Raw genomic sequence first — 13675 nt, 5'->3', positions numbered from 1 at the left:
CCCTCCCTCCCTTCTCATTTCACTCTGTCTCCCCCTCCCTCCCTCCCTTCTCCCTGCCTCCCTCCCCCTTCTCCTTTTCACTGTCTCCTCCCTCTTCACATTTTCACTCTGCCTCCCTCCCTCCCTTCTCATTTCACTCTCCTCCCTCCCTCCCTCCTCTCTCCCTCCCTCCTTCTCACTCACCCTCCCCTCCCTCCTTCTCATTTCCTCTCCCTCCCTCCCTCCTCCCCCTCCCTCCCTTCTCATTTTCACTCTGCTCCTCCTCCTTCTCCTTTTCACTGTCTCCCCTCCTCTCTTCTCCTTTCCTCTCCTCCTCCTCCCTTCTCATTTCACTCTGCCTCCCTCCCTCCCTCCTCCCTTTTCACTCCCTTCCCTCCTTCTCCTCCCTCCCTCTTTCTCATTTCACTCTGCCTCCCTCCCTCCCCTCTCCCTCCCTCCCTCCCTCCTTCTCATTTCACTCTGCCTCCCCCTCCCTCCCTTCTCATTTTCATTTCCCTCCTTCTCATTTCCCTCCCTCCCTCCCTTCTCATTTTCACTCTGCCTCCCTCCCTCCCTTCTCATTTTCACCCTCCCTCCCTCCCTCCATTTTCTCTCTGCCTCCCTCCCTCCCTTCTCATTTTCACTCTGCCTCCCTCCCTCCCTTCTCATTTCACCCTCCCTCCCTCCCTTCTCACTCTGCCTCCCTCCCTCCCTTCTCATTTTCACTCTCCCTCCCTCCCTCCCTTCTCATTTTCACTCTCCCTCCCTCCCTCCCTTCTCATTTTCTCCCTCCCTCCCTCCTTCTCATTTTCACTCTGTTCCCTCCTCCCTCCCTCCCCTCCTCCCCCTTCTCATTTCCCTCCCTCCCTCCTCCTTCTCCCTTCTCCTCCTTCTCATTTCACTCTCCCTCCCTCCCTCCTCCCTCCCTCCATTTTTCCTCCCTCCCCTCATTTTCCTCTCCTCCCTCCCTCCCCCTCCCTCCTCTCATTTTCACTCTGCCTCCTCCTTCCTTCTCATTTTCACCCCCTCCTCCTTCTCATTTCCCCTCCCCTCCCTCCCTCCTCTCCTCTCCTTCTCATTTCACTCTCCTCCCTCCCTCCCCCTCCCTCCTTCTCATTTCCCTCCTCTCCCTCCCTCCCTCCTTCTCATTTTCACTCTCCCTCCCTCCCTCCTCCTTCTCATTTTCACTCTCCCTCTCCCTCCCTCCTTCTCATTTCCTCCCTCCCTCCCTCCCTCCCTCCCTCCCTCTTCTCATTTCCTCCTCCCTCCCTCTCTTCTCATTTTCCCCTCCCTCCCTCTCTTCTCATTTCCTCTCCCTCCTCCTCCCTCCTCCCTCCCTCCTCCCTCCCTCCCTCCCTCTCTTCTCATTTTCACTCTGCCTCCCTCCCTCCTCCCTTCTCATTTTTCACTGTCTCTCCCCCTCCCTCCTTCTCATTTTCACTCTGCCTCCCTCCTCCTTCTCCCTCCCCCTCCCTCCCTCCTCCCTTCTCATTTTCACTCTCCCCCCCTCCTCCCTTCTCCCTCTCCCTCCCCTTCTCATTTTCACTCTGTCTCCCCCTCCCTCCTTCTCCACTCTGCCTCCCTCCCTCCTTCTCATTTCACTGTCTCCCTCCTCCCTCCCTCTCTCCCTCCCTCCCTCCTTCTCATTTTCACTCTGTCTCCCCCTCCTTCTCATTTCACTCTCCCTCCCTCCCTCCCCCCCCTCCCTTCTTCATTTCACTCTGCCTCCCTCCTCCTTCTCATTTCCTCTCCCTCCCTCCCTCCCTCTCTCCCTCCCTCCTTCCTCCCTCCTCCCTCCCTCCTTCTCATTTCCTCTCCCTCCCTCCTCCCCCCTCCCTTTCTCATTTCACTGCCTCCCTCCCTCCCTTCTCCCTTTCACCTCCCTCCTTCTCATTTTCTCCCTCCTCCCTCCTTCTCATTTTCACTCTCCCTCCCTCCCTCCCTCCCTCCCTTCTCATTTTCACTCTCCCTCCCTCCCTCCCTCCCTCCTCCCTCCTCTCCTCCCTCCTCCCTCCTTCTTTTCACCCTCCCCTCCCTCCCTCCCTCCCTCCCTCCCTTCTCATTTTCACCCTCCCTCCCTCCCTCCCTCTTCTCATTTTCACTCTGCCTCCCTCCTCCCTCTTCTCATTTTCCTCTCCCTCCCTCCTCCTTCTCATTTTCACTCTGCCTCCCTCCCTCCCTTCTCATTTTCTCCCTCCCTCCCTCCCTCTCATTTCACTCTGCCTCCCTCCCTCCCTTCTCATTTTCACCCTCCCTCCCTCCCTTCTCATTTTCACTCTGCCTCCCTCCCTCCCTTCTCATTTTCACTCTCCTCCTCTCCTTCTCATTTCACCCTCCCTCCCTCCTTCTCCCTCCCCTCCCTCCTCATTTTCACTCTCCCTCTTCCTCCCTCCCTCTCCTTCTCATTTCCTCTGCCTCCCTCCCTCCCTTCTCCCACCCCTCCCTCCCTCCTTCTCATTTTCACTCTCCTCCTCCTCCCTCCTTCTCATTTCTCCCTCCCTCCTCTCATTTCATTTTCTCTCCTCTCCCTCCCTCCCTCCCTCATCCTCTTCTTCTCATTTTCCCTCCCTCCCTCCTCCCTTCTCACTTCCCTCCCTCCTCCCTTCTCATTTTCCTCTCCCTCCCTCCCTCCTTCTCATTTCACTCTGCCTCCTCCTCCCTTCTCATTTTCACTCTCCTCCCTCCCTTCTCCCCCACCCTCCCCCTCTCCTCCCTCCTCCCTCCCTCCTTCTCATTTCACTCTCCCTCCCTCCCTCCCTTCTCATTTCACTCCCCTCCCTCCCTTCTCATTTTTCCTCATTTCCCTCCCTCATTTCACTCTCCCTCCCTCCCTCCCTCCCTTCTCTTTTTCACTCTGCCCTCCCCCTCCCTCATTTTCCTCTCCCCTCCTCCCTCCCTCTGCCTCATCCTCTTCTTTCACTCTCCCTCCCTCCCTCCCTTCCCCTCTGCCTCCTCCCTTCTCCTTTTCACCCTCCCTCCCTCCTTCTCATTTCACTCTCCCTCCCTCCTCCTTCTCATCCCTCCCTCCCTCCCTCCCCTCCTCTGTCCCTCCTCCCTCCCTTCTCATTTTCACCTCCCTCCCTCCCTCCCTCCTTCTCATTTTCACTCTGCTCCCTCCCTCCTTCTCATTTTCCTCTCCTCCCTCCCTCCTTCTCATTTTCACTCTCCTCCCTCCCTCCCTTCTCATTTCCCTCTCCTCCCTCCCTCCCTTCTCATTTCCTCTCCCTCCCTCCCCCCTCCTCCTTCTCATTTTCACTCCCTCCCTCCTTCTCTTTTTCCTCTCCCCTCCCTTCTCATTTTCACTCTCCCTCCCTCCTCTTTCTCATTTTCACTCTCCCTCCCTCCCTCCCTCCCTCTCTTCTCATTTTCACTCTCCCTCCCTCCCTCCCTTCTCATTTTCACTCTCCCTCCCTCCCTCCCTCCCTTCTCATTTCCCTCCCTCCTTCTCATTTTCTCCCTCCCTCCCTCCCTCCCTTCTTCCTCCTCTCCTCCCTCCCTCCCTCCCTTCTCATTTTCACTCTGCCTCCCTCCCTCCTTCCCTCTCTTCTCATTTTCCTCTGCCTCCCTCCCTCCCTCCCTCCCTCCCTCCCTCTCTTCTCATTTTCACTCTGTCCCTCCCTCCCTCCCTTCTCATTTTCACTCTGCCTCCCTCCCTCCCTTCTCATTTTCACTGTCTCCCTCCCTCCCTCCCTCCCTCCCTCCCTCCCTCCTCTCTCTTTTCACTCCCCCTCCCTCCCTCCCTCCTCCTTCTTTTCCACTGTCTCCCCCCTCCTCCCTCCCTCCCCTCCCTCCTTCTTCTCTTTTCCTCTGTCTCCTCCCTCCTTTCTCATTTTCACTCTCCTCCCCCTCCCCCTCCCTCCCTCTCTCATTTTCACTCTGCCTCCTCCCTGCCTTCTCCTTCCCTCCCTCCCTCCCTTTTCCTCTCCCTCCTCCTCCTCCCTCATTTTCACTCTGCCTCCCTCCCTCCCTCCCTCTCCTCCCTCCCTCCCTCCCTTCTCATTTCTCACTCTCCCTCCCTCCCTCCCTCCCTCCCTTCTCATTTTCACTGTCTCCTCCTCCCTCCCTCCCTTCTCATTTTCACTCTGCCTCCCTCCCTCCTTCTCATTTTCACTCTGTCTCCCCCTCCCTCCCTCCCTTCTCATTTCACTCTGCCTCCCTCCCTCCCTCCTTTTCCTCCCTCCCTCTCTTCTCATTTTCCTCTGCCTCCCTCCCTTTCTCATTTCCTCTGCCTCCCTCCTCCCTCCCCTTCTCATTTTCCTCTTCTCTCCCTCCCTCCCTCCTTCTCATTTCACTCTCCTCCCTCCCTCCCTCCCTCCCTCTCTTCTCATTTTCACTCTGCCTCCCTCCCTCCCTTCCCACTGTCCTCCCTCCCTCTCCTTCTCTTTCCTCTGCTCTTTTCATTTTTCTCTGCCTCTCCTCCCTCCCTTCTCATTTCACTCTGCCTCCCTCCCCTCCCCTCCCTCCTCCCTCCCTCCTTCTCATTTTCACTCCCTCCCTCCCTCCTTCTCATTTTCACTCTGCCTCCCCTCCCTCCCTCCCTTCTCATTTTCACTCTGCCTCCCTCCCTCCCTCCCTCCCTCCCCTCCCTCCCTCCCTCCCTCCCTCCCTCCCTCCCTCCCTCCCTCCCTCCCTTCTCATTTTCACTCTGCCTCCTCCCTCCCTCCCTTCTCATTTTCCTGCCTCCCTCCCTCCCTCCCTCCCCTTCTCATTTCCTCTGCCTCCCTCCCTCCCTCTCATTTCACTCTGTCCTCCTCCTTCTCATTTCCTCCCTCCCTCCCTCCCTCCCTTCTCATTTTCCTCTCCCTCCCTCCCTCCCTCTCTTCTCATTTCCTCCCCTCCCTCCCTCCCTCCCTCTCATTTTCCCTCCTCCCTCCCTTCTCATTTCCTCCCTCCCTCCCCCCTCCCTTCTCATTTTCACTCTGCTCCCCCTCCCTCCCTCCTCTCTCATTTCACTCTCCCTCCCTCCTCCCTCCCTCCCCCTCCCTCCCTTCTCATTTTCACTCTGCCTCCCTCCCTCCCTCCTCTTCTCATTTTTTCACTCCTCCTCCCTCCCCCTCCCTCCCCTTCTCATTTTCCTCTGCCTCCCCCTCCTCCTTCTCATTTCCTCTCCTCTCTCCCTCCCTCCCTCCTCCTTCTCATTTTCACTCTGCCTCCCTCCCTCCCTTCTCATTTCCTCTCCCTCCCTCCCTCCCCCCCCTCCCTCCCTTCTCATTTTCACTCTGCCTCCCTCCCTCCCTTCTCATTTCACTCCCCCCTCCCTCCCTCCCCCTCCCTCCCTTCTCATTTTCACTGTCTCCCTCCCCCTCCCTTTTCTCTCCCTCTCTTTCATCACTCTGCCTCCCCCCCTTCTCCTTTTCACTGTCTCCTCCCTGTCTTCTCATTTTCTCTGCCTCCCTCCCTCCTCCCTCCCCCCTCCCTCCCTCCCTCCCTCCCTTCTCATTTTCACTCTGCCTCCCTCCCCCCTTCTCATTTTCACTCACTCTCCCCCTCCCTCCCTCCCTCCCTCCCTCCCTCCCTCCCTCCCCTCCCTCCCTCCCTCCCCCTCCCTCCCTCCCTCCCTCCCTCCCTCTCTCTTTTTCACTCTGCCCCCCCCCCTCCCTCCCTTCTCATTTTCACACTGTCTCCCCCCTCCCCTCCCTCCCTTCTTCCCTCCCCCTCCCTTCTCTTTTCACTCTGCCTCCCCCTCCCTTCTCATTTTCACTCTGTCTCCCTCCCTCCCTTCTCGTTTTCACTCTGTCTCCCTCCCTCCCCTTCTCGTTTTCACTCTGTCTCCTCCCTCCCTCCCTTCTCGTTTTCACTCTGTCTCCTCCCTCCCTCCCTTCTTTTCACTCTGTCTCTTCCCTCAGAATGTTAGAATCCTGTCCCAACTCGTTTGCGCCGCCCCCTGACTCGAGATACAGATTCCTAAGTGGGGACTGGCTGATTTATGGTGCCCCCCAGGGTCCATCGTGGGGTCTGATTGGCTGAGGAAGCAGCACTACTGGTTTGAGGGATAGCGGGCTACTGATTCACAGACCAGGAGAGAGTGAGAGAGAGAGAGAGAAAGGTAAAGACTATCATAAAGAGTCAGAAGCAGCTCATCTCAGGTAGGTGCAACATGTCTGCACGGCCAAAACACTGGAACTGTGTGTGTCTAACTGGATGTGTAATCATGTGTGTGACTGTGTGTGTGTAACTGTGTGTGTAACAGTGTGTGTGACTGTGTGTGTGACTGTGTGTGTGACTGTGTGTGTGACTGTGTGTGTGTGTGAGTGTAACTGTGTGTGTGACTGTGTGTGTGACTGTGTGTGTGACTGTGTGTGTGTGTAACTGTGTGTGTGACTGTGTGTGTGACTGTGTGTGTGACTGTGTGTGTGTGTGTAACTGTGTGTGTGAACTGTGTGTGTGACTGTGTGTGTGACTGTGTGTGTGACTGTGTATTTAACTGTGTGTGTGACTGTGTGTGTGACTGTGTATTTAACTGTGAGTGTAACTGTGTGTGTGACTGTGTATTTAACTGTGTGTGTGACTGTGTGTGTGACTGTGTGTGTGTGTGTAACTGTGTGTGTGTGTAACTGTGTGTGTGTAACTGTGTGTGTGTAACTGTGTATTTAACTGTGTGTGTGTGTGTAACTGTGTGTGTAACTGTGTGTGTAACTGTGTGTGTGTGTAACTGTGTGTGTGTCACTGTGTATTTAATATAATAATAATAATATATGCCATTTAGCAGACGCTTTTATCCAAAGCGACTTGTATGTGTGCATACATTCTACGTATGGGTGGTCCCGGGAATCGAACCCACTACCCTGGCGTTACAAGCGCCATGCTCTACCAACTGAGCTACAGAAGGACCACGTGTGTAACTGTGTATTTAACTGTGTGTGTGTGTAACTGTGTGTGTGTCACTGTGTATTTAACTGGTGTGTGTCACTGTGTGAAGTGTAACTGTGTGTGAAATATGGTCTTGTCTGTTTCTATCTGTCTCTCAGACATGAATAATCGCTCCATAGCCTGGTGGCTGAAACAGATAGGACTGCCCCAGTACACCAAGTCACTGGAGGGAGAATACTACGGTCTAGAGGTACCTGTCTGTCTGACTGGAGAGAGAATACTATGGTCTAGAGGTACCTGTCTGTCTGACTGGAGAGAGAATACTATGGTCTAGAGGTACCTGACTGTCTGTCTGACTGGAGAGAGAATACTATGGTCTAGAGGTACCTGACTGTCTGTCTGTCTGGAGAGAGAATACTACGGTCTAGAGGTACCTGACTGTCTGTCTGGAGAGAGAATACTATGGTCTAGAGGTACCTGACTGTCTGACTGGAGAGAGAATACTATGGTCTAGAGGTACCTGACTGTCTGACTGGAGAGAGAATACTATGGTCTAGAGGTACCTGACTGTCTGTCTGGAGAGAGAATACTATGGTCTAGAGGTACCTGTCTGTCTGACTGGAGAGAGAATACTATGGTCTAGAGGTACCTGACTGTCTGACTGGAGAGAGAATACTATGGTCTAGAGGTACCTGACTGTCTGACTGGAGAGAGAATACTATGGTCTAGAGGTACCTGACTGTCTGGAGAGAGAATACTATGGTCTAGAGGTACCTGACTGTCTGGAGAGAGAATACTACGGTCTAGAGGTACCTGACTGTCTGACTGGAGAGAGAATACTATGGTCTAGAGGTACCTGTCTGTCTGACTGGAGGGAGAATACTATGGTCTAGAGGTACCTGACTGTCTGGAGAGAGAATACTATGGTCTAGAGGTACCTGACTGTCTGGAGAGAGAATACTATGGTCTAGAGGTACCTGTCTGTCTGACTGGAGGGAGAATACTATGGTCTAGAGGTACCTGACTGTCTGGAGAGAGAATACTACGGTCTAGAGGTACCTGTCTGTCTGTCTGGAGAGAGAATACTATGGTCTAGAGGTACCTGACTGTCTGTCTGGAGAGAGAATACTACGGTCTAGAGGTACCTGACTGTCTGGAGAGAGAATACTATGGTCTAGAGGTACCTGACTGTCTGGAGAGAGAATACTATGGTCTAGAGGTACCTGACTGTCTGGAGAGAGAATACTATGGTCTAGAGGTACCTGACTGTCTGGAGAGAGAATACTATGGTCTAGAGGTACCTGACTGTCTGGAGAGAGAATACTATGGTCTAGAGGTACCTGACTGTCTGACTGGAGAGAGAATACTATGGTCTAGAGGTACCTGACTGTCTGGAGAGAGAATACTATGGTCTAGAGGTACCTGTCTGTCTGACTGGAGAGAGAATACTATGGTCTAGAGGTACCTGACTGTCTGACTGGAGAGAGAATACTATGGTCTAGAGGTACCTGACTGTCTGGAGAGAGAATACTATGGTCTAGAGGTACCTGACTGTCTGACTGGAGAGATAATACTATGGTCTAGAGGTACCTGACTGTCTGACTGGAGAGAGAATACTATGGTCTAGAGGTACCTGACTGTCTGACTGGAGAGAGAATACCTGAGGTACTGTCTGACTGGAGAGAGAATACTATGGTCTAGAGGTACCTGACTGTCTGACTGGAGAGAGAATACTATGGTCTAGAGGTACCTGGTCTGGAGACTAGAGGGGGTACCTGACCCGCAGGATAATTAATATTTTCCTAATGTTCTTGTGCTTCTTTACTGGAAACAAAGGAAAGACATGATATTTTGGTTATTTATAGTCTGGAGAGTATGGTATACTAATGGTCCGGCCCAGACGGTACCTGACTGTCTGACTGTATGACTCTGTCTGTCTTTTTCTTTCTGTATTTACTAAACTGATAGTTTCAGCCTTCATTTCTCTCCATCTCTCTCTCTCTCTCTCTCTCTCTCTCTCTCTCTCTCTCTCTCTCTCTCTCTCTCTCTCTCTCTCTCTCTCTCTAACCTGTCTCTCTCTCCCTCTCCATCTCCATATCTCTCCCTCTCCCCTCCTCCTCTCTCACCCCAACCTGTCTCTCTCTCTCTCTCTCTCTCCATCTCCATATCTCTCCCTCTCCCTCCTCTCTCACCCCAACCTGTCTCTCTCTCTCTCTCTCTCTCTCTCATCTCCATATCTCTCCCTCTCTCCTCCTCCTCTCTCACCCCAACCTCTCTCTCTCTCTCTCTCTCTCTCTCTAACCTGTCTCTCTCTCCCTCTACATATCTCTCCCTCTCCCCTCCTCCTCTCTCACCCCAACCTGTCTCTCTCTCTCCATCTCCATATCTCTCCCTCTCCCCTCCTCCTCTCTCACCCCACACTTTCTCTCAATTCAATTCAATTCAAGGGGCTTTACTCTCTCTCTCACTCTCTCTCCATCTCCATATCTCTCCCTCTCCCCTCCTCCTCCTCTCTCACCCCAACCTGTCCCTCTCCCTCCATCTCTCTCCATCTCTCGCCCTCCATCTATCTCTCTCCCTCTCTCTCTCTCCCTCTCTCTCTCTCCCTCCATCTCTCTCCCTCCAGGGTTTGCTGTATGTATGTGATGTAGATCTGAAGGAGGCAGGAGTAGATGATCCCAGTCACAGAGACACTATACTGTCTCAGCTGCTGCGTCACAGACAGACACTAGACCCACACTCTGGTAACACACACACACACACACACACACACACACACACACACACACACACACACACACACACACACACACACACACACACACACACACACACACACACACACACACACACACACCCACACACACACACACACATACTGTCTCATCTGCTGCGACACAGAGAGACACTAGACCCCCCCCACACACACACGTATACACATGAACATGAACCCACACTCACACTCGTCTAACCTGTGCCCTGTGTTGTCCTGTCTCAGGTATGGTGGAGGAGCTGAGGGTGAGCAGGAAGTATTCTCTGGGATCGTCTCTGGACCTGGTGAGAATATAGAATATAGAACACAGAATATAGAATATAGAACACAGAATATAGAACACAGAATATAGAACACAGAATATAGAACACAGAATATAGAACATAGAATATAGAACACAGAATATAGAATATAGAACACAGAATATAGTATATAGAACACAGAATATAGAATATAGAACATAGAATATAGAACACAGAATATAGAACACAGAATATAGAACACAGAATATAGAATATAGAACACAGAATATAGAATATAGAACATAGAACACAGAATATAGAACACAGAATATAGAATATAGAACACAGAATATAGAACACAGAATATAGAATATAGAACACAGAATGTAGAATATAGAAAACAGAATATAGACCACTGAATATAGAACACAAAATATAGAATATAGAACACAGAATATAGAATATAGAACACAGAATATAAAACACAGAATGTAGAATATAGAATATAGAACACAGAATATAGAATATAGAACACAGAATGTAGAATATAGAACACAGAATATAGAATATAGAACACAGAATATAGAACACAGAATATAGAATATAGAACACAGAATATAGAATATAGAACATAGAATATAGAACACAGAACACAGAATATAGAATATAGAACACAGAATATAGAACACAGAACACAGAATATAGAATATAGAACATAGAATATAGAACACAGAATATAGAACACAGAATATAGAATATAGAACAGAGAATGTAGAATATAGAACACAGAATATAGAATATAGAATACAGAATGTAGAATATAGAACATAGAATATAGAACACAGAATATAGAACACAGAATATAGAATATAGAACACAGAATATAGAATATAGAACACAGAATATATAATACAGAACACAGAATAAAGAACACAGAATATAGAATATAGAACACAGAATATAGAATATAGAACACAGAATGTAGAATATAGAATACAGAATGTAGAATATAGAACACAGAATGTAGAATATAGAACATAGAATATAGAACACAGAATATATAATATAGAACACAGAATATAGAATATAGAACACAGAATATAGAACACAGAACATAGAATATAGAACACAGAATATAGAATATAGAACATAGAATATAGAACACAGAATATAGAACACAGAATATAGAATATAGAACACAGAATATAGAATGTAGAACATAGAATGTAGAACAGAATATAGAATGTAGAACATAAAACAGAATATAGAACATACAACCCAGACTGGTTCTATCCTTCTCCCCCAAGTGTGTATTTGTATTCATTCTTCCTCATCCCGTTAGCCCAATTCTGTTTTGCCCCCTTCTCCCTGAAGTGTGCACTTGTTCACTCCCCCTCATTGCATTGTATTGGCGAGGAGAGTGAACAAGTGCACACTTCAGGGAGAAGGGGGCAAAACAGAATTGGGCTAACGGGATGAGGAAGAATGAATCTACTTCCTCAATCAGTAGAATCTCTAGAAGATGAATAGAAATCTTCCCAGCCAATAGAAGTGACCAGAAGCCCTGGATCAGGTTGCTCATATTGTCTGCTTGGTCTCTCCGATGGCTCTCCGTTCATTTGTTCTGTTCTGGCTCTAAAGGTGAAACCCAGGAAGGATCTGTTCCGTCAGAGTGTTCTGCCCCGCCTTCGACGCAAGGTCACAGTCTCCGCCTCCTGTTCACAGCTCCACCCACTGGAGGAGGGGCTCAGCCCAGGACTCGCCCCCGAGCAGACAAGGAAACGCAGGTACAAAACTAGGAATATACACTTTCATATCAAAAGACTGGGAGGGTTGGAGGGTGTGTGTGAGGGTTGGAGGGTGTGTGTGTGTGTGAGGGTTGGAGGGTGTGTGTGAGGGTTGGAGGGTGTGTGTGTGGGTAGGTTGGAGGATGGGTGTGTGTGAGGGTTGGAGGGTGTGTGTGAGAGGATTGGAGGATGTGTGTGAGAGGATTGGAGGGTGTGTGTGTGAGAGGGTTGGGGGTTGGAGGATGTGTGTGTGAGAGGGTCAGAGGGTTGGAGGGTGTGTGTGAGAGGGTTGGAGGGTGTGTGTGAGAGGGTTGGAGGGTGTGTGTGTGAGAGGGTTGGGGGTTGGAGGATGTGTGTGTGAGAGGGTCAGATGGTTGGAGGGTGTGTGTGTGTGTGTGTGTGTGTGAGAGGGTTGGTGTGTGTGTGTGTGTGTGTGTGTGTGTGTGTGTGTGTGTGTGTGTGTGTGTGTGTGTGTGTGTGTGTGTGTGTGTGTGTGTGTGTGTGTGTGTGTGTGTGTGTGTGTGTGTGTAGGTTGGAGGGTGTGTGTGTGAGAGGGTTGGAGGGTGTGTGTGTGAGAGGGTTGAGGGAGTGTGTGAAAGGGTTGGAGGGTGTGTGTGAGAGGGTTGGAGGGTGTGTGTGAGAGGGTTGGAGGGTGTGAGTGAGAGAGTTGGAGGGCGTGTGTGTGAGAGGGTTGGAGGGTGTGTGTGAGAGGGTTGGAGGGTGTGAGTGAGAGAGTTGGAGGGTGTTGTGAGAGGGTTGAGGTTGTGTGGTTTATCATTAAAGGGTGTGTGTGTGAGAGGGTTGGGGGGTTGGAGGATGTGTGTGTGAGGGGGTTGGAGGGTGCGTGTGTGAGGGGTTTGAGGGTTGAAGGGTGTGAGAGGGTTGAAGGGTGTGTGTGAGAGGGTTGAAGGGTGTGTGTGAGAGGGTTGAAGGGTGTGAGAGGGTTGAAGGGTGTGTGTGAGAGGGTTGAAGTGTGTGTGTGAGAGGGTTGAAGGGTGTGAGAGGGTTGAAGGGTGTGTGTGAGAGGGTTGAAGGGTGTGTGTGAGAGGGTTGAAGGGTGTGTGTGAGAGGGTTGAAGGGTGTGTGGGTGATGGTTGAGGTTGTGTGGTTTATCATTAACTGTCATAAACGTAAACATAATCTGTCTGTCTTCTCATAGCAGGGACTGTTTCCATCTGTCTGTCTGTCTTCTCATAGCAGGGACTGTGTCCATCTGTCTGTCTGTCTTCTCATAGCAGGGACTGTTTCCATCTGTCTGTCTGTCTTCTCATAGCAGGGACTGTTTCCATCTGTCTGTCTGTCTTCTCATAGCAGGGACTGTTTCCATCTGTCTGTCTGTCTTCTCATAGCAGGGACTGTTTCCATCTGTCTGTCTGTCTTCTCATAGCAGGGACTGTTTCCATCTGTCTGTCTGTCTTCTCATAGCAGGGACTGTGTATCTGTCTGTCTGTCTGTCTGTCTGTCTGTCTTCTCTGAGCAGGGACTGTTTCCATCTGTCTGTCTGTCTTCTCATAGCAGGGACTGTCTGTCTGTCTGTCTGTCTTCTCATAGCAGGGACTGTCTGTCTGTCTGTCTGCTCATAGCAGGGACTGTGTCCATCTGTCTGTCTTCTCATAGTTGTCTGTTTACCTCGTATTATTGAACCCGACATGTTTGTTCCAGAACCTTCCTTAAAGGTTTATTCACAAACTTCACCTTGTTCCACATGTTGTTGTGTTAAAGTGAAATTATGTTATTAGACACTTTTACACATTATTTAGAAATGAAAAGCTGAAAAACACAGATTTAACCACAAAGACCAGGGAGGTTTTCCAGCGCCTCGCAAAGAAGGGCACCCATTGGTTGTTGGGTATAAATAAATAAATCAAAGCACCCATTGAATATTTGAGTATGGTGCAGTTATTAATTACACTTTGGATGGTGTGTCAATACACCCAGTCACTATAAAGATACAGGCGTCCTTCCCGGAGAGGAAGACAACGGCTCAGAGATTATCACCATGAGACCAATCGGGACTTTAAAAAACTATTACAGAGTTTATTGGCTGTGATATGAGAAAACTGAGGAAGGATCAACAACATTGT

At 50.5% G+C, this 13675-nt stretch overlaps 1 protein-coding gene and 1 long non-coding RNA gene across 3 annotated transcripts in view; one reads left to right on the top strand and one right to left on the bottom strand.

Annotated features, from left to right (window-relative positions):
* Positions 1 to 5847: 5847 nt before the first annotated feature.
* Positions 5848 to 13675, top strand: part of LOC127928031 (uncharacterized) — a 22324-nt gene continuing 14496 nt past the window's right edge. Inside the window, exons 1-5 of the mRNA XM_052514932.1 lie at positions 5848 to 6065; positions 6948 to 7039; positions 9416 to 9533; positions 9788 to 9846; positions 11446 to 11591. Of these exons, the coding sequence (XP_052370892.1) occupies positions 6950 to 7039; positions 9416 to 9533; positions 9788 to 9846; positions 11446 to 11591 (413 nt within the window). The 5' untranslated portion in view covers positions 5848 to 6065; positions 6948 to 6949. The remainder of the gene's footprint in view (positions 6066 to 6947; positions 7040 to 9415; positions 9534 to 9787; positions 9847 to 11445; positions 11592 to 13675) is intronic.
* LOC127928021 (uncharacterized) lies at positions 7137 to 8534 on the bottom strand. 2 transcript variants are annotated; one of them, XR_008130016.1, is made up of 4 exons: positions 8481 to 8534; positions 8380 to 8449; positions 7267 to 7524; positions 7137 to 7176 (listed from the first exon to the last, which is right to left on the bottom strand). It is a non-coding gene; the product is annotated as an uncharacterized LOC127928021 (long non-coding RNA). The 2 variants fall into 2 exon arrangements; XR_008130015.1 differs by having other exon boundaries at positions 7150 to 7176; positions 7224 to 7524.

Source organism: Oncorhynchus keta, unplaced genomic scaffold, assembly GCF_023373465.1.
Source record: "Oncorhynchus keta strain PuntledgeMale-10-30-2019 unplaced genomic scaffold, Oket_V2 Un_scaffold_2010_pilon_pilon, whole genome shotgun sequence".
Taxonomy (NCBI): Eukaryota; Metazoa; Chordata; class Actinopteri; order Salmoniformes; family Salmonidae; genus Oncorhynchus; species Oncorhynchus keta.
This window is presented reverse-complemented; position numbering and strand designations above follow the sequence as displayed.